This window comes from Gopherus flavomarginatus, chromosome 4 (genome assembly GCF_025201925.1).
Source record: "Gopherus flavomarginatus isolate rGopFla2 chromosome 4, rGopFla2.mat.asm, whole genome shotgun sequence".
Classification (NCBI taxonomy): domain Eukaryota; kingdom Metazoa; phylum Chordata; order Testudines; family Testudinidae; genus Gopherus; species Gopherus flavomarginatus.
The window spans coordinates 204,706,248-204,726,131 of NC_066620.1; the positions used below are offsets into that span (position 1 = coordinate 204,706,248).

The 19,884-nt window shown below is 42.9% G+C and overlaps 1 protein-coding gene across 2 annotated transcripts; it reads right to left on the minus strand.

Annotated features, from left to right (window-relative positions):
• Positions 1-1,965: 1,965 nt before the first annotated feature.
• LOC127048872 (serotriflin-like) lies at positions 1,966-18,046 on the minus strand. 2 transcript variants are annotated; one of them, XM_050948947.1, is made up of 9 exons: positions 17,976-18,021; positions 17,644-17,706; positions 12,670-12,728; positions 10,148-10,267; positions 8,715-8,805; positions 6,786-6,931; positions 5,952-6,046; positions 3,979-4,067; positions 1,966-2,220 (listed from the first exon to the last, which is right to left on the minus strand). In XM_050948947.1, exons 3-9 carry the CDS (start codon positions 12,724-12,726, stop codon positions 2,093-2,095), a joined length of 726 nt encoding a protein of 241 aa, XP_050804904.1. In that variant the 5' UTR covers positions 12,727-12,728; positions 17,644-17,706; positions 17,976-18,021; the 3' UTR covers positions 1,966-2,092. The 2 variants fall into 2 exon arrangements, with proteins under 2 accessions (XP_050804904.1, XP_050804903.1); XM_050948946.1 differs by lacking the exon at positions 17,644-17,706 and having other exon boundaries at positions 17,976-18,046.
• Between the last annotated feature and the right edge of the window lie 1,838 nt (positions 18,047-19,884).

The following is a 19,884-nucleotide window of genomic DNA, read 5'->3' on the forward strand; positions in this document are numbered from 1 at the left end:
CCAGTGAATCTTGGCGAGGCCCACCCTTCTACGCAGGGGCTCTGGCAGGCTGCAATCTTTAGAAAGCTCCTAGACCCAGCCGTGTTTCTTGCCCCACACAGGAGCAGCCTGTCTGCCCTCCTTCCCCATCAGGCCCCAGCTAGTGGCCTCCCCTCTTTTTAAGTCAATCTCCTAGGCCTAATGCCCAGCACAGGTGGAGCAGAACAGAGCTAATCAAGTGCATATCTGGTGTTTAACGCTTTTCTGTCTGCTTCAGGCTTTGTCAGAGTATGGTACAGGAGGTCAGGCTTGATGAACTAATAATAATCCTTTCTGGCCTTAAGATTTCTGAATATCTTCGGTACTGTATCCTCCCAAAAGATCTATTCAGTGACGTGGTAAGCTGAGCAGGCGAGTAACAGAGTAATAAAGATGATTAGATTGGGATCAATGTAATATTCCCTCTGTTTTGGGTTGAACAGACTGGGTGGGGGGTGAATATCCCTCCTTTGTTCCCATTAACCATCTTTCTGCAAGTCTGTGATTAAGTCTCAACAAATTTTCCCGTGAGATTTTATTTTAATGATTAAGTCTCTTCTCCTGTCTTTAATATGGAAAGCGGACGGTGTTGTGTCGTACCTTACTGCTCACCCTTTGGGGATGATCTCTGCCCTGATCATGTTGGGATGAGATTTTTCATATGACTGGATCCGATGTTCCTTTTAGCCCTTAAAACCAGCTGGATGGACAAATCTGCTATCAGATTTAAGATATTAATCTTAGACTCTGGCCAGCATTTTCAAAAGTGACTAGCAATTTTGGGTGTATCAGTTGTTGGGTGTTCAATTTGAGTCACTTTGAAGGGGTCTGATTTTTCAGAGGACAGGGGTTCAGTCTTTCTGAACATTAAAACCTTTTGAGGGTACAGAAGGGGGGTGCCAAACACTGAGGCACTCCAAATCATGACTTGCTTTTGAAAGTCTAGGCCTCTTATCCGACAAGGTGGCTCTCACTTACATTGGTTTTAATTCAATTGAGGTCAGTGAAGTTGCTCCTGACAATTAGCTGTTTGGCGCAGCAAGCCTGGGAGGCAGAGAAGCGGAGCGGGGTGGCATGCTCAGGGGAGGAGGCAGAGCAGAGATGAGCTGGGGCGGGGAGTTGTTCTCCTGCAGGCGGCCCTCCCCACGCCCCCCTGCCCCAGGTCCCTCCACCTAAATGCCGATGACGAGTGGGGTGGCCAAAGATCCGGCCGCCGCAGTAGCCACCGAAGGACCAGAAATGCTGCCCCCCAAATGCTAGCGCCCTAGGCAACCGCCTAGGTTGCTTCATGGGTTGCACCAGCCCTGTAGAAGGTGCACAAAGAACATGAAACATTGAAGTCTGATCCTTATTATAATTTAAATGTATATGAATAATACATGTATTTGTCCTGTTTGCTACTTTTTCAATGGCGTCACATAATATTTTCGGTGAATCGGTTGCTGTTATGAAGGAGAGGTAATTTGCATAAGTAAAGCTTAATTGAAAGCATTCTTTGGCTTAAATTTTTTGTGGAATATTACACGCACAGTGGCAAAGAATTACAGGCAAGAATTACTTTGCAATGAGGGTGTTAAACAATGCTTTTATTTAGCAGGATTACATTCATTTTATAACTAAAGAAAAAGTCAGTGGCAAATCAACTGAAATTTAATGTGCAATACAAAAAAATAGTCAAGTAGATTATGACTCTATTTCCTGTTTAAGAATAAAATTCAGCGACCGTTCCATGCTTTGAAGTAGACTCATATAGACTTTAAGACCAGAAGGGACCTATCATGCACATTGCAGGCCACAGAACCTCACCCACCTACTCCTGGAATAGACCTATGCCCATTAATAGCTAAAATAAGATTTTTGAATAATCTAAAGTAATTATGGAAATAGTTTCAACTACTGAATAATATTCAGGATATCTAACACATAAGGCAGAGCACAACTTAATCATTGTTTTATCCAGAATTCAAGCGGATATGAAAATATTGGGAATGTTTTTGTTTTTGTTTTATCCTGGGTTCTCTTCTCTATCAAATAAAACAATCTCAAGGAAGAGAAAGTGATGGATAGCAGGATATTATTTTATTTCATTGGTGCATTTGCAGGAAGCTGGACATTTTTCCTTCACCAGAGAATGAGTGCAGCCAAAGAGCTCTTTTAAGACGGCACAGTTTGTGTATGTATCCATATACTTGCAAAGGTTGGCTGAAATAAACCAAATGGTAAACAGAGTTAGATGATAAATGGATAAGTCAGTCCTAAATCAGTTACAGGGCCGGCTCTATGAACGACGGGGCCTGATTTGAATACCCGGCGGCGGTCTGGGGCTTTGGCGGCACTTCGGCAGTAAGGGGTCCACTCTGGGTCTTCTACGGCAATGAAAGACCGCCTGCCGCCGAAATGCCCCTGAAGACCTGGAATGGATCCCCCACCTCCCGCCGCCAAAATCCCGGAGTGGACCCTCCCCTACCGCCACCAAAATGCCCCAGAAGCCCCGCAGTAGACCTCCCCCCCGCCGGGCACGTAAAAAAAAATTTTAAATTAACTTTTAGGTGTGGGGCCCAATTCCAGGGATTCAGGGGAATCGGCTTAAAGCTGGCCCTGATCCATTAATTGTTTCCCTTTCAAAATGTATTTTTCAATCCACTGTCTTCATAAACCTATGTAGTCTTGTTTGGCTCTCTGCTTTTGTACCCACAATAACCTGGTGGGCCTCATCTGCGCTCCATTAAACTTGTTTCAGTGGAATTACACTGATGTAAGTGAAAGTAGAATCAAAGTTGTGCTTAGGCCAAGGTAGGTTTTAGTCACTGGCATTCACTGACTATCACTTTGAAACAGAAGATCAGCCATATCATACAGTGTAACAAGCCAAAATTAACCATGTTACAAATCAACTGAAGTTAGTGGAGATACAAAAGGACTTGACTATAAGGTTGCACCAAGAATAGGACAGTTTATTTTCCTTTTTATTAGGAATTTGTTCTGAACACAAATCGTCGTTGGTATAATAATAAGCACCTTTCCTCTGAAGATCTCAAAGTGTTCTTTAAGCTTTAATAGATTAAGCTCCACAGCAAGGTACAGTGAAGTAGAGAATTATTATTTTTCTCAGTTTCAGAGACTGGAGGGAGGGGGTGGATGCAAACTGGAAGGTGAAACTATTTGCACACTTAACCATATACACACTTTTGCTCACACTTAATTGCAGCCTGCAAAGCTCTAGTACCTATGCAGAGTTCTATGCATATGTGTAACCCACCAGCTCGTGTGCATAATGGGTGTTTGTGTCCCTCCCTAAGTATACAGGGCTGAAAAACTTTATACTGAATACTTAATATAGGGTACTGAGGTCTCCAACAGAGGGCACTGCTAGCACTATCTAGATTACATGGCCCACTGATGCGTGTCTAGCGCTAGGACAGAGCTGATGGGATTTACTTTACCCATGACTGTTTTAAAGGGACTCTTATTTATTAAATATTGTCCAGAATAGCTACTTGTATAGTCTGAGAGATACCAGAGGGTTTTATTGTACGGTTTGCGGTGGGGGCTGGGGCTCTGTGCCTGTGGCTGGGGTTGGAGCTGGGACTATGTGCCCCTGCCCCACAGCTGCCACCAGCTCAGGAGCCAGGGCTGTGCACCTGCTCCATGGCTGAGGCTGCTGGAGCCGGGGGCAAGCTGTCCACCCGCATGGTTGTGGGGCTGGGCCTGTCAGTCTTCCCCCATGGGACTCCAGCTGTCATTCTTCCCTCCTACCTAACTGTGCCCCTTGGTTATTTTTAGCAAAGTCACAGATAGGTCACAGGCTCCCGTGATTTTTGTTTGTTGCCGGTGACCTGTACAGTCATTTATTAAAAATAACTGTGACAATCTTAACCTTCGTTATTGTCCAAGGTAATCTAGCATTGTATTTCTCTCTTCAGGAAACATATGGAAAGAACAAAAAACCCATTAACTTACTGCAGAGTCCTTGGTCGCAGGCATTAGGGCAATCGCCACATGTTGGGCCCTGTTTGTATGGCTTAGATAAGTCTGCTGCATTATTTCCTCTGAAATTAAAAAGCAACTCAGACATGAAATATCCCTTTAAAATAAAGTTAACGTATTGTATAACGTAGAACTAACTCCCCAGATTGTGTGAAACCTGCTCCTAAACAATCCTGTTTTACTTCAAATGATGCTTTGGATATAGGACAGTCTATTTGAAAGGAAAGAAAGACATACATTTCTGTGGTTATAATTCTTTTTTAATTCAATATAATAATTTGGTCCTTGTATAGAATATACAGTAACACAATTAATCCTCTGCACCTTCCATTCAAAGACCTCCAAATATGCTGTGGGCAGGAATGAAATAACCCTTACAGCACCCCTTTGGGGTAGGTCAGTATTCGAAGTGTACAAATATTAAAATACCCCCTTCTTCCTCTGAATATACATTTATAACTAAATCAAAAGTGGGGGGAAGTAAGCAATAACTTGTGTGGGAGGAGGGTCTGGCAGGACAGGGGTTGACAACAGGGAGGAGCAAGTAATAACTTGTGCAGGAGGAGGGGGAGGGAGGTGTCTTGCTGCTGCTTCTGGAAGGGTGGTTTCTGGTACTGGGCTCACCTCCTTTTACTGAGCTAGCTGGGCTCCCTTCAGCTGACTGAGCCCTTGCTTGCAAGGAAGGGTGGATTTTACCTCAGGGACTCATCGTACTTCAGGGGAGGAGCAGGAGAGGCAGGCCCACATTCTCTATGGGGTGCCCCCAGAGCGAGCAGCTGGCTAGGGGCAATGGGGCATGATGCAGGGGGGTTGGTCCCGGGAATGAGGGGCTGGCCAGGAACAATAGGGCCCGGGCTGGCTAGGGTGACGATATGTCCCGTTTTGGCCAGCACAGGCCTCTTTTTAAGCTCTGTCCCAGCCGTCCCTATTTCTTCGCCAACACTGTGCATTTGTCCTGAGGCGGCAGTGTTGGGGGCGGGTGTCATCTGAAGGCAACACTGCCTGCCAGCAGGAAAGCAGAGAAATTTGCTGCTGGCAGGCAGTGTTGGCTTCAGAACTGATCCCTGGGCAGCACAGAGATGGGGAGGGAGGAATCAGCCACAGCCAGGGGAGGCGTGGAGCTTGGGGGTGGGATTAGCTTCAGCCAGGGGTAGTGCAGGATTAGAGGGCAGGGGGGATTGAGCTGCAGCCATGGGCAGTGCGGAGCTTGGGGGAGGGTTCTGCCTGAGTTGCGAGTAGCACAGGGCTCGGGATGGGGGACACTCCCAGCCCTGGGCAGCATGGGGGGGGAGGGGTCAGTCCAGCTGTGGGTGGCACAGGGCTGGGAGGGGAGACCCCACCATGGGCAGTGCCGAGCTTGAGCGGGACAGCCCCAACTGCGGGCAGCATGGAGCTCAGCCCCAGAGGTGGATGGCACATAGGGTGACCAGACAGCAAGTGTGAAAAAATGGGACAGGGGGTGGGGGGTAATAGGAGCCTATATAAGAAAAAGACCCAAATATCTGGACTATCCCTATAAAATCAGGACATCTGGTCACCCTAGTGGCACAGGGTGGGGGGCAGTTAGTCCCAGCCCTGGGAGGCATGGGGAGAGCAGCTCAGGAGAGCCCTGCAAGGGGTAGGAAGGCGGCTTGGCGAGCCCCTGGCAGTCCTGTTTTTACTTTAAAAATGCAGGGATGAGAACTATATTACTTTCTGTAACCTCTTCTCTTCCCAACCCCTGGTGGCACCTTGCGTTACTGTACCTTACCAGACCGCTTCAAGGCCGCTCATGCTGCCCTCCTGCCCAGATGGTTTGCGATTAATGTGCTTTAAAAAAATGCGCGTTAATTTTGCTGTGCGTTAATCGCACGCGTTAACAGCAGTTAATTGACAGCCCTGCCTAGAAGGTTTCAAAACATCTTACAAAGTGTTTCAACTTAAAGGAAATCTATATTGGTACGTACGCGGGACAGTAGTGGCAAACATAAAAGTACTGCCACTTATTCTGAGGACAGTAGGCAACTGCACATCCAATCTTGTAAGAATTATACCAAACCATCTGTAGGCATGAAAATAAGTACATTCAATCAGCAAGGCTTCGTTTCAATCATGGATTATTTGAGAGCCTCTTCATGAGCTCCCAGAACAGCAGCCTTTCAGTTCATGAACTCATAACATCACTGTGGGAACTGTAGCAATTGCTTACCTGGAAAAGTAATAACAAGGAAATATTTCTGTATGTTTAGCTTTTTGAAAAATGCAATTTAGCAGTTGGGAGAAGGAGGAGACTGAAATATATGTCCAACCATCTTTTGTAGAGCACCTATATGATTTTTTCAAACAAGAAATGTTTTGTTTCTAATCAATGTTTTGAAATGTGTTGCTTTGACATTTCCAAATCAACATTTTTCAGACATTGTCATTCCACAATTCAGTATATTATTAGTAATTTAAGATACTTTGACATTTGGTCCCATGTTGGGAAGAAGAAAAATATCAAAATATCATAATTTTCTGCTGGAATATATCTTATTAAATATCTGATCCAATGCCCTTTGAAGTAAATGGAAAGACTCTGAATGAGTTCAGTGGACTTTGGATCAGGCAGGGAATGACAGATAGTAATAAGTTTCTAAAGGTACAGACTCCTAACTTTCCTTAATTACACAGACACAGTTCCATTGACTTTGATGGGGACATATGGGTGCTCACATAAATATATTTTATTTCCAGACGGTATCACTTTTCTTCCTAAAACAATATTTCATTAGCTGGAAATCTGTCATTAATCTCCATACCTGAGTGTAGCTACCAATATAGGCATTGTCTTTGATTGCTCCAGTACCATATTTGAAATTAGCCACTTGATTATACCAGTTTTGGATTGCATCAGACCAAGACTGGGGATAAGTTGCCTGTAAGGCATTTTCACCACAGAAGACACCTGAAAATAGAAATGAGGCAGTTTCAAGACAGTGTGAGGACAAGTAGAGAGACTGTAGGAATAGCAGAGATGTGAGTTGCACCCTACAGTTAGGTTAACCACCATATTTCCACCCTACACATTGTGTCTAATCAGAGATTCATTGATTCCAAGGCCAGAATGACCATTGTGATCAGCCAGTCTGACTTCCTGTATAGCACAGGCCAGAAAACTTCCCCTCAGTAATTCCTGTTTGAATTAGAACAGATCTTTTAGGGGAAAAAAAATTCATCTTGAGTAACAATTTTCAGAGATGGAAAATCCACCACAATCTTGGTAAAGTGTACCAAAGTTTAATTAACCTCACTGTTGAAAATGTACACCTTATTTCCAGTCTGAACAAAGCAGAACAGTGAAACCCTGCTATAACGTGATGTTTGGGGTCCAAAAACTTCCATCATGCTAAATGGGGGCTTGCAGTATAGCAGGGTTTCAAACCAGTCAGTTTGTCAGTGGTCCCCAACGTGGTGCATTGATGTGCACCGCCTAGTGCCTCTAGTGCCTAGTGCCCACCAAGGGAAAGGAGCCGCGGCCCCCTGCCTGCCAGGGACAGAGAACTGCGGGGCTGCGGGCACCGGTGCTCTCTGTCCCTGGCAGGTGGGGGGCCGCGGCTTCTTTCCGGCTTCAAAAGGAGCCGCGGTCCCCTCGCCTGCAGGGGACAGAGAGCACCGGCGTCCACAGCCCTGGAGAAGCCGGAGAGAAGCTGGGGTCCCGCACCTACTGGGGACAGAGAGCACTGGCGCCCACAGCCTCAGAGTTCTCTGTCCCCGGCAGAGGCGGGGCTGCAGCGTCTCTCCCCTGCCGTGGTGTTGGGGACGACTGGTACAGTACTGTATTATGCCTTAAAGGGGAGCCAACCTACGATCGCGTTATATGCGATTTTGCTTTATAGTGGGGCGCGTTATTGCGAGGTTTGATTGTACCTATAAGCCAGTACCTCTAAGAAGGGAATTATTGACCTGATCCAACCTCAGTGAAGACAACAGAAAGCGTCTCATTAACTTCCATAGGCTTTGGAGCAGGCCCTGTATACGCAGAGATATTCGTTTGCAGACTGTTTAAACTAGAAGCACCTCATTAAAATACTAGATGAGAAGAGCAGATTAAAAATAACAACAATTTCTAGTTAAAAGATACCACCTGTTCTTGGATTAACAAGCTACCATTAAATATTAGATTAAAATAATCTCCCCCCTCCAATAACTGATTATAATGCACGTACCACCTGTGCAAATTTCTTTGTTTGTAAAATTCATCCCTCTGCAGAAGACTCACTCAAAACTTGTGCATCACTCTAAGTCCCACTTTACTAATTATTTGTATTACAATAGCAGTTAAAGGCCCTAACAGAGATTAGGGTTTAATTGTGTTAGGCACTCTAATGACATAGTAAGAGACAGTCTCTTCCCCAAAGAGCTTCATGTCTCAGCAGTCAAGACACTGCCCACAGAATTAATGGATTCCTCTCCCCGATGGATTTTGGTGGGGGCAAATGGGAAGAAAAAAAAGTTTGAAGCAATTTTTTCCATGGTGAAGAAAACATTCACTCTCTGGCTGAGATTGTGTGTGTCAAGTTTCAACTCAGGTGGGTTTTTTATATGGATCTGGAAGTGAAATCTCAACTTGTCCCATATCAGTGCTCCTGCCCTGCTAAAATAACACTTTTGCAGTAAAATGGTTATACCTGTAAGTCTCCAGATGGTTATTTCAATCACTCATAATTTTATAGTTACTCTTCACTTACCATTTGCAACTCTCTCATTTCTAGGACTGATGGACATTTTACACTGATCTGCCCATCTCTGAGCATTGCTTGCAGCTTCAGGATTCCATTTCTTAAGGAAACAAGGAGAAATATCATATTTACCTTTTGGTAAAACCAATCCAATAGTGAACGTAAAACTAAATTCAGATCTGGAAATTATGGCCTGGCTACTCAGGGGGTGTCAGTCAAAACAGCCCCATGGAAGTCATTGCAGCTAGGCTAGTTTATATTAGCTGGGGATCCTGAATGTTATAATATCCTGAAGATTTCTTCTATCTATTTGAAGTGGAGTGTTCCCTTCGAGGAAAACTCCTCAGCCCCACAGCCTAAGAGGGGACCCTCTTGTCACTATGGATGAATAAACCAAAATCTCTATAGTTTAGAGCCTAGCCCTGAAAAGTGCCATGGTTTGTGATTGTAGCAATGTCCAAGTCCAATGGAAAGGTCTGTAAACCAGTTTCCAGCCTGCTTTGATAACAGTTTGGCAGTCATAAAGGACATGAAACCTGTATTGTACATTAGAAATATGATGAGGCAAACCTTTTTTGTACAGTTGCAGCACACAAAGATCCAGGAGCTGGTAATCCCTGTAAAGGGGTTCTGGAGGGACAGCATCTGCTATTCCATTCCTAGGCACCACTTAGGCCTTATTCTGAGGGCTTAAAATGGGACATAAGTGATGCAGAACCCATGTATTAGATTCCTGCACAAGAACTGGAATTTGTCTCCTACAGCTCCTTCCATTCAAAGATCTCCATGCAATATAGAAATATTATTGAGGTAAGATTCCCGGTGACTAGGATTACCAGACAGCAACTGTGAAAAAACAGGACAGGGAGTGGGGGGTAATTAGGGGGACCAGATGTCCCGATTGTATAAGGACAATCTCAATATTTGGGGCTTTTTCTTATATGAGCACCTATTACCCTCCATACTTTGTCCCAATTTTTCATACTTGCTGTCTGGTCACTCTAAGAGTAATAGGCGCCCATATAAGAAAAAGTCCCCAAAACTGGGAGTGTCCCTTTAAAAACGGAACATCCGGTCATCCTACCGGTGCCCCTGGGAGGTAGGTGAATATTATTAATTCAGTTCTGTAGATGGGAAAACTGAGGCACAGAGCTGAAGGGTAGGGTTTTCAATAGCACTTGGGCTCCTAAGTCACTTCAGTGGTTTTGAAAAAACTTCCTCTGCTCTGCTGCAAGTCAATTACAGGAGTAGATTCTGGCCTACCAGTGCCTAGGCCAATGGCCAACCACAAGGACATGCTTCTCTCCCACTCGGTTTAAACTCCCCCAGCTTAGCGCGAAAACTGCACCTTATCATGGAAGGATTTTGATGGCCAAGTTTGCCACTCTGTGACAAAGGGAAACATTTCAGATCTGTAGGAAAAGCAATGCCATGTAGCTTACCATCTTCAGCATGTTTCTGGCAGTGGGATTCACTGCACGCCGAAGGTCATTGTGCTTGTTGACAATCACTCTTTGGTTAATCACATTGAGATGAGACAAAGCGGGAAATCCCGGACCTGGCTTATAAAGAGAAAAATCACAGGAAAAATTGTCACATTTTTGTTTGCCAAATCTCACCACACTCGATGCATTAACCTATAATCCCAGTTGACTATTTTAACTACTGTTTGATGATTATACTGTACTCAATGTTCTTAGGCTCTGTTTAACTGGCTCACACTGGTGATGGAAGCATCCCCTTGGGTTATGGGGCACTGTCAGTAAATGGCTCTCTTTCCTCTGTCTTTTTAATGAGCAGCAGAAAACCCATCTCCTCCATTTAGTGCCTTCCCTTCTGCTTCTCCAGTCAGCAGATTCCCAAACTCCCTATCTGTCTCTTGGTGCCCCAGTCAATCTCTTCTGATTCTGCCCCCTCCCACTGTCCATCCTAATACCCACATATTTGGCTCCTTCTACCTCCTGCTTCCCTTCCATTCAACCACTTAGTCAACTCCCTGCTCCCCGGCTCCTTTACACTGTTTCTTTCCTATACCATCCATCTAGTCACCTCTGTCTGCCACTCCCACTAGTTAGTACCTTCCCTCACAGTCCCTTAGTGTGTTATTTTCAGTGGTCCCTGTCTTGCTGATATCTCCTCTTCTACTTCACCAGTCAGTGGTGACCCATTTTGTTTTCACCTGCTGGTGAATTCCCTTTTGTTCCTACAGTTACTGAAGTCCTGCCCCTCTCCCTTTCCTCCTTAACTGCCCCTCTCAATCCCAGAGCTGGTTTTTGGAATGCATAGATGGGCCAGAACTGCATCCCCGGATCCAAACATCCCTGAATGTTTGGAAAGCACAGATATGGATCCAATATCAAACTTTGCAACTAGTCTCTGTCTCTAGACTGGGCTGAACAAAATGCTGGGGCCCAAACACTGCCCTACTTTGGAAAAGCTCACATCTGGATCAGCACTCAATGGAGATGCTGAATGCATGCAAATGATGTTTCAGATTGTCAAACCTTAGTCCCAGATTTGGACCTTAGCGTCCAAAATATGGGGGTTAGCATGAAACCTCCAAGCTTGGTTACCAGCTTGGACCTGGTACTTGCTGCCACCACCCAAAAAATTAGTGTTTTGGGGCACTCTGGTCCCCCTGAAAAACCTTCCCTGGGGACCCCAAGACCCAAATCCCTTGAGTCTCACAACAAAGGGAAATAATCCTTTTTCCCTTCCCCCCTCCAGGTGCTCCTGGAGAGATACACAGACACAAGCTCTGTGAATCCAAACAGAGTGACTCCCCCTCTCCGTTCCCAGTCCTGGAAACACAAGCACTTTCCTCTTCACCCAGAGGGAATGCAAAATCAGGCTAGCAAATCCAACACACACAGATCTCCCCCTGATTTCTTCCTCCCACCAATTCCCTGGTGAGTACAGACTCAATTTCCCTGAAATTTCCCAGTAAAGAAAACTTTAACAGGTTTCAAAAAGAAAGCTTTATATAAAAAAGAAAGAAAATACATAAAAATCGTCTCTCTGTATTAAGGTAACAAATACAGGGTCAATTGCTTAAAAGAATATTGAATAAACAGCCTTATTCAATAAGAATACAAATCAAAGCACTCCAGTAACTATAGACATGTAAATACCAAAGAAAAGAAATCATATAACTCACTATTTGATCTTTGTCCTTACAACTTGGAAACAGAAGATTAGAAAGCAGAAACTACTTCTCCAAAGCTCAGAGAAAGCAGCCAGACAGAAAACAAAGACTCAGACACAAACTTCCCTCCACCCAGAGTTGAAAAAATCCGGTTTCCTGATTGGTCCTCTGGTCAGGTGCTTCAGGTGAAAGAGACATTAACCCTTAGCTATCTGTTTATGACACAGATCATTGTGGGAAATTCCAAAGTTATTAATAGGTGTCAGAGGATATGACAGGGGAGACGGACAATAGGGAGTTTTGGATAGCTGAGATTCAGATAAATAAAGGTGCTCCATATGTGAATAGCTATGAAGTGTCTGTCTTCTGTGAACAAGCAGTGCCTTTAGAAGCAGCCAGCAGTAAGCTATCTGCTTCCCTGCTTGTTTCCATTAGGATGGCAAAGTGCTAGGAAGGAGTTCCAGAAAACAGTGGTTCCTGGTGAGATCACAACTGCATCAGCATTTCCATACTGACAAAGTTCGATTCTCCTCTTGCTTGCACCAGTTTAAATTAGATATAATTCCATTGAACTTAGTGGAATTACACCAGTATAAGACAAATGTGAGAGGAGAAGCAGACCTTAGCTGTGGAAAGTATTTAAATAAATAAGGGTAGGGAAAAATGTGGAGATGCTTAGAGTACATGCTGAAGTAATGGGTACTGGTGGTCAAATGCCATCTGTACTTATGGAACTCAGGGCAACTAACTATTTTGGAGGTGGTTTAGTACAAAACTCAGCCCATTTCTATTCCTCTGCATAGAAATAAAGGTTCATACCTGTCCAACAGCTTGGTGCAGTGCAGCAAGGCACATGATCATAGTTAGCAGACCCATCTCTGAGGAAAAAAATAAACACCATGTCATTTAGTCTTTTTTCTGAAGCAGCATTTTTGTTAGTGGAATATATTTCTGGAGCAAGACAGGGTGATTTGGGATGAAGGTAACTTGGGTTCTAACATTTTAATGAGAAAAATCTTCTTTTGTCTCCATTTCTCTTATTTGAAATAACTTGAATGTGCAGCAGTTTTCTGCCTGTCGTCTCTTCACTTTATAAAAGGCGCCTTCGTTCATTGATGCAGTAGATCAGGATCTCACCACTGCTCTCCTCAAAGAACATAGCACTGAGCATCTGTGTGCAGGAGAGAGGGGCTGTTTTAACGCATGCTGCACTGAGATGGATATACTAGTCCTTGGTTCCTTGCTCTTCCTCTCCCATATCAACTCCCACAGGTGACCCAGTCCTCCACCAATTTACACATAGCACTGCATTCCTTGTTAATGTTCTTCCACTCCCTTCTCCTGCTCTGCTAGTTGCCTTTTTTCTGTATTGCTTCCTTACTGCTGATTGCTCAAACTCCCCACTGCTTCCTAGCTTGGCCCTATGCCATCATGGCTGACTTGCCTTCCCTAACTCTGAAGTCAGAAATCAGAAGCAGGGAGGTGGGTGAGGTGTAGAGCTGGTAAAAAACAAAAACAGAAACAAACATAATTTCTTCCCTATGGGAAGTTCTGATATTTTGATTCCCCCCCCACCTTGAATTGGGTAGAAAATTTAGAATATCAACATTTCTTATTGAACAGAAAGTTAAAAAAAATCAGAAATGTTGAAACATTTCATTTTAGTTCAACACTGAACTAACTCCATCTGAGCTTTTGCAATGCCTCATGTAAGTTTTAGTTCTAGGGTGTTTCATCCAGATTCTCCTCTATGGACTGGGCTCCCTGGTGGGACTACACCTCCCATGATAGACCATGGTAGTTCAGAGGGGACATTGGGATACATGATGGAAGATGTAATCCAGCCAGGGAGCCCAATCAACAGAAGAGACTGGGTGCATGCGGCACCCAAACTATAACCCCCACGAGGCAGTGCAGCATCTTAAGTGGACATAAATTAATGTTGAATTTACCTGAAATGAAACAATTTGATTCAATTTGACAAAGCAATATTTTTTGATTGGGGTCAACCTGACTCAAAACAAAATACTTCTTTGATTTTCCTGACTGAAAAAAAAATATGACACAACTGATATTTTCCTGCAGAAAATGTTGATTTTGTGAAAACTGCATTTTCTGTCATTTTTTTTTCACAAAAAATTCTCACATAGCTGTAGTCATGTGTTGGGGAAGAAGGTGTCATATCAGAAAGCAGGCAAGCAGATCAGGTCTCTACACTCATTGTCTCCCCATTACTAGATATTTTCCCTGATCCCTTAATTAGCTTGCACTGACAGGGAGACTGGCTGCATGACTCGTACTGAATCTTTTCCATGTCTAGACTCTATGGGCCTGATTCTGCTCTCACTCTAATGTTACTGAAGTCAGTGATGATACAGAAAGGTAAAACTTGTGTAAGGAAAATCAAGCTCTTAATATCCCACCATCTCCTAGATTTGATCAGCCCTGCTACAGTCACACATTAAAAATATATTCCTAATACTGAGTAGGGATACCCTGAATGCAGGTGCAATGAGTAGCAGAGGTTACCAAGTTAGGAAACATTGCCTATTAATCTGTTTTTTCACACCAGCTGACTTCTTGGAGATGTCAGGTTTCTTCATGGCTCCTGCAGAGCAGCCGTTCAGACTTTTCTGGGAAGCTGGGTGTGGGGTTGATAACTTCTGCATTATGGTGCTAAAACCAAATGTGCATGTGTCTGTGTGCTTGTTAGTTTGTTGTTTTTCTGTTGTGACCAGAATTGGAGTGAATATTCACAGACGTGTTTTTGCAGGATTTAATAAAGCTCTATTCACTTTCAGATGGAACGATGATTCCTTCTGTGCATTTGTACCATACATACATACATACATAATGTGAGATTATTTTTGCACTATTGCTTTTTTAGGTGGCCAATGTATTTGTTGTGACTCTTGATTGAAACTGGGTCATAAGACCAGGTTACTTCAAACAGATAACTCAGTACAAGGTCACTGTGATACCAGAACATATACATGAGCTAAAATTGCTCCAGATGTTGAGAGTTAAATAGCAGATGACGCTTGCCCTCACAGTGCCCAGCTTATGAAAACAGACTATTGCCCCTTGGGTTGATAAAGTGACTTCCACAGGACAATAGCCAATTGAGAGAAAATTTCAGCTCATAGAGCAATATTATACATAACAATAAATATGAGCTTCAGCCTGTTGTATAATCACAAAAACTAGGCAGGGCAAGAATATGGCAGAGATCTGAGAAACCCTGTTTGACTTGGATGCTACGATTCTAAGGCCTATTAAAGGTGTAAACATAAGAAGAAAGTAGAAAACAGACATGTAAATTCTTAGCAGATGAATAAATGAACTACACCTATTGATAACAGGTAAGAAGCAAGAATTAGGAAAAGCTGTAACTTTCCCCCCTGATGTGAACTGAGTTCTGCTGCTGCAGTCTGGCAAAGAGCTAGCGGCAAGTTAACACTACACCGCAAAGATGGGTTACACAACAATCTACTTTAAATGTGTGGACAACTGGTATTCTCCTACTCCTTGAAACAGGAGTGGGAGGCTCTGATATTTATATGATCCTGATATACAGCAGAAAGCAATTTCCTGTCTAAAAAGTCTGAAATTTCTTGTATCTTTGTGGCCCGATTTTCACTTAAACTAGATTGAGACCATTGACTTCAGTGGAGTTACTCCTGATTTACATCAGTGTAAGTGAGGAACACCCCCAGATTGCTATTAACACAAATTGCTACTAGTCAACATAAAAATCAATAAGTAAACATAAGCTATGCTTTAGTCAAACACAAGCTAGGATGCAATGCAGGGGAAACTGGGAGAAATTCTATGGCCTGTGGTAAACAGGAGATCAGAACAGATGATAAGGATCTCTTCTAGTCTGACCTGCCAGGAATCTATAACTGCTGCAGTGAATGATTATGATGTGACAAAGGAGTCCAACTTCTGCAGAGGAATTACCAATAAATAGCTTTTAAATGTGAACGGAGCATCCTGTTACCTGCCAAGATTGAAGTCCAGCCCCACAGGACTCTCTGTTTCCCATTCTACAGTTTCATGATGTGACCAACAGTACAATCAGTATGATGGTTACAGTTCCCTGCACTGCAGGCATGAGTGATCCCATTACCTGTAGCACAGAAAATGCCAGACCAAGTGGAAGGCAAAGGTTTTACATTATTTTGGTTTAAAGTGCATTTCTAATATTAAAGTCTGCTCACAGGAGAAGCTCTGCTTGCTGCGTATGCAGAAGTAGCTACACTGAAGTCAAAGGCTCAGTTTGTGTGGGTGAGGCAAGCAGGATATGGTCTTGTTTTTTAGCAATGAGAAGATGTTCCATCATCTGCCCAGCGCCCACACTGAGTAGCCAGGGTCTAGGCACTGGGGAAATGTTGTCCCCTTCCCTACCAGCCAATGGTATGCTCATGGAGCCATTCATGGAGGCTACTTTCCCACATGCACCTCTAGTTTAGCCTGGCTATGCTGAGGAGGGACTACACTGTCGGAATCTCTGCCTTGGCATGCTCTGTCCTTCCATATTCCATGTATCTTGCTACACAGAGCCCACACAGCACCAAACAGGGCTCCCTGTCGCTCTCATATGCATAGCCCATGTGCTCTCCCTCCCCCCTTGTTACATAAGAAAACCACACCAGGGATTTGGGACTATGCTAAATAAAGCTAGTGGCAAAGCTGACGTACAATGCAGGCTGAAGTCTGAGTCCTGCAGAGGGAGGGAAATCTTTGGGTGCAGAGGTGTTGTCTGGATTTCCCTCTAAGTACACACATTATCTACACTTTTAAAAAGATGAACAAAGGAGGCTGAATTTTTGTGATGATTCAAGGCTTGATACAAAGTTCATTCTAACATGTTAGTGCATAGTGTTTGAAATTCCCCAGATAAATGTATGGCAAGGAATACAAAACATTTCTAGCAGTAGATTTGAATCACATGTTTGTTTCATAAACTTAAAATACTAATATACATTTGCACTCAATAAGATCTGACAAGCCCACCCATATTAATAAATAGGTCCTTATCAAACTATATTATCCAACATTTTGAAATGTGGGCATTGAAGGTAGATTCTTAAATAGATATTTGTGCTCCCAAATACAATTTTATACCAAGTAAATGGGATTAATTTCAATAGAGTTAGGTGCCTAAACACCTTGGAGGATCTGAGCCTTAAGTGGTCTTGAAAATTCCAGCTCTAGAACTCTAACATCAGGTACCCAGATTTGAAAATTGTAGCTGTTTTATGCAAATTGTAATTATATATTAAAAATTCCTAATTATAAAAAAATCTATTAAACGACAAAGCTAGAAACAAATTCATACATTTGCGTTTTTACAACCCAACACTATTTTTTTTCTTAACTGAGAAATTTTTCTGACCTGTTTTTAATGCTGGGAATTTTCTGTTAATTTTGTAACTAACAGTCATTGGTAGGGTTTGTTTATTCAGTTTACATTGTAATACATTTTCTATTTTTTATATGTTTTATATTTATGCCTTTTAGTTTTTTTCCCCCATTCACTAAGAATATACAAGTAACCTGTTTTTCACTGAAATATTTAATATACAGTCTAATATACTGTATGCATGAGACCTTGGGCAAGTTGTTCAGTCTCTCTAGAGAAGAAAAACCTATGCTCAGTTACCTTGGTTTAAATCAGGGATAATTCCACTGAAATTACACCAGCATAAAATCAATGTACAAGAGAGAAGAATCAGTCTTTCAGGGACTGAGCTTAACCATTTGCAAAGCGGGATAATAGATACCCACTGTGCAAAATGCTTTAAGACCCTTGCATGGAAAATGCCTTGAGATTATGGGCCAGATTTGGATCTAAATTATAATGGTGGGAATCAGATTAAGTCCATTGATTTTAGGGGAGTCATTTCTTATTTACACCAGTGCAATTTAGATCAAATAATATAGACAGACAATATTATTTATTAGTATAATTTCCCTGTGGGATTAGTACATTAAAATTGTACAATTAAAAGTAAAGACATTTTGCTACTATTCAGATTCTGAATAAAATAGCCATTGTGAGACAGTGCTGAATAAGTGTTTTCTCCAATATAATTTCTGTAAAAAAAAGAATTTGTTACCTTTCTCCAGCCTGAGTCTTTCTGTATCTTTGGAAAGGCTGTAAGTGTTTGAAGTTATCTCCACTCTAGAAGTGTATATATAGCATGCCTACTTCCTGTTTTATAAACACGTGGTTTTAAAAACAATTACAATATCACCATAGGTTTCAGAGGGGGAGCCGTGTTAGTCTGTATCAGCAAAAACAACGAGGAGTACTTGTGGCACCTTAGAGACTAACAAATTTATTTGGGCATAAGCTTTCGTGGTTTAGAACCTACTTCATCAGATGCATGGAGTGGAAAATACAGTAGGAAGATAGATATAGCAGTACATGAAAAGATGGGAGTTGCCTTGCCCAGTGGGGGTCGAGAGAAATCTATTAAAGTGGGCTGTTATCAACAGGATGAAAAATCACTTTTGTAGTGTTAATCAGGGTGTCTCATTTCAAACAATTAACAAGAAAGTGTGAGTAACAGTAGGGGCAAATTAGCATAGGGAAATTAGGGGTTTTTTAAAATTTCTTGTAGTGACCCGCCATTCCCAGTCTTTATTCAGGCCTAATTTGATGGTGTCCAGTTTGCAAATTAATTCCAGTTCTGCAGTTTCTTATTGTCGTCTGTGTAGTAAGTAAAGCCCTGATAAAGGCCCAGTATGAGGCCTGAGGCCTGAGCTAAAGTAATGGTCAAGACTTTGTTATCATAAAGCAAAGTTAAGCTGTGAGCTAGAGGCAGGCCCTACTCACAGAAGCTGGCAAGGAAAGGGCTGATGCTGCATAAACATATATCTACCTAGTGTGGTGAAGTATAAACACGGTACCAGAACACCCTGTACTGGAACATTCCACAGATAACAAGGAACAGGCTGACCCATCCCAATGACAAGGCCAAAAGGGGAATATGATGGATAGAGTTGTTTTGTTCGAACCAACATGTACAAGGTGAGAGGCGGCACCTGACTATGTAGAGGGGTTGTACCTGGCTACGTAGAGGGGTTGCACCTCAATACGTCAGGAGTGATGTGTAACTTGTTTGTACCTGTGTATAAGAAGGTATCTCTGGGGTGGTGTCTATGTCTGGCCAAGGGGGCAGTGGAAAGTCCCGCCACTGGCTGAGCTGAGTCCATTTACCGTGGGCAAATATTTGTAGTATGCCCTGAACTAGAGTAAAAATCTACAGGGAACTATCATTGTGTCCAATATGGCAATAAACCTGGCTGACATGCCTTTGCACCTTACTAGACTCTGATCATTGGGGGCTCTCTTCGGGTCTGCTGTGTCAGCTATCTGCAGAGTTGGGGCAGCACACAGAGGGAACACACGCACGCAGCCAAGTGATACCAACATTGAATAGAGCAGAGCACCACACTGGTAGCATCTGATAACAGTCTGTTTTTGAAGTTTTTTTGTTGAAGAATTGCCACTCTGTTATTGAATGTCCAGGGAAGTTGAAGTGTTCTCTGACTGGTTTTTGAATGTTATAATTCTTGATGTCTGATCTGTGTCCATTTATTCTTTTGCGTAGAAACTGTCCAGTTTGGCCAATGTACATGGCAGAGGGGCATTGCTGGCACATGATGACATATATCAGCATAGTGCAGCATTCTTTTAAAAAGAACTATCTTTAATCAAGGAACAGTTTACTGAAATCAAGCTAGTCCACCTGTGCTGTTCTTGCCTTTAAAAAAACAAAACACAAAGAAAAACAGAAATTGGCTCTCCTAACACGTGCCAGGCCTTGGAAGGTCAGTCCTTTCACAGAGCAGGTGAAAATTCCTTGCCAATGTTCCACAAATCTGACTTTTAGGCACTTCTGCTAAAGGGGAAGGAGGGGAGCAGAAGTAGCACTGATCCTCACAAAAAAGAAAGAAGGATTATAGTGGTAGTGACTGCTTGATAAGTATCAGAGGGTAGCCGTGTTAGTCTGGATCTGT

What these genes read in the sequence shown, in the direction of transcription:
- LOC127048872 (XM_050948946.1), bottom strand. Translation starts at nt 12,726, where the DNA reads ATGGGTCTGCTAACTATGATCATGTGCCTTGCTGCACTGCACCAAGCT. An exon ending in ATATTGGTAGCTACACTCAG is followed by an intron (nt 6,047 to 6,785) that starts GTATGGAGATTA and finishes TCATGCCTACAG; the next exon opens with ATGGTTTGGTATAATTCTTA. An exon ending in CTGCGACCAAGGACTCTGCA is followed by an intron (nt 2,221 to 3,978) that starts GTAAGTTAATGG and finishes GGTTTATTTCAG; the next exon opens with CCAACCTTTGCAAGTATATG.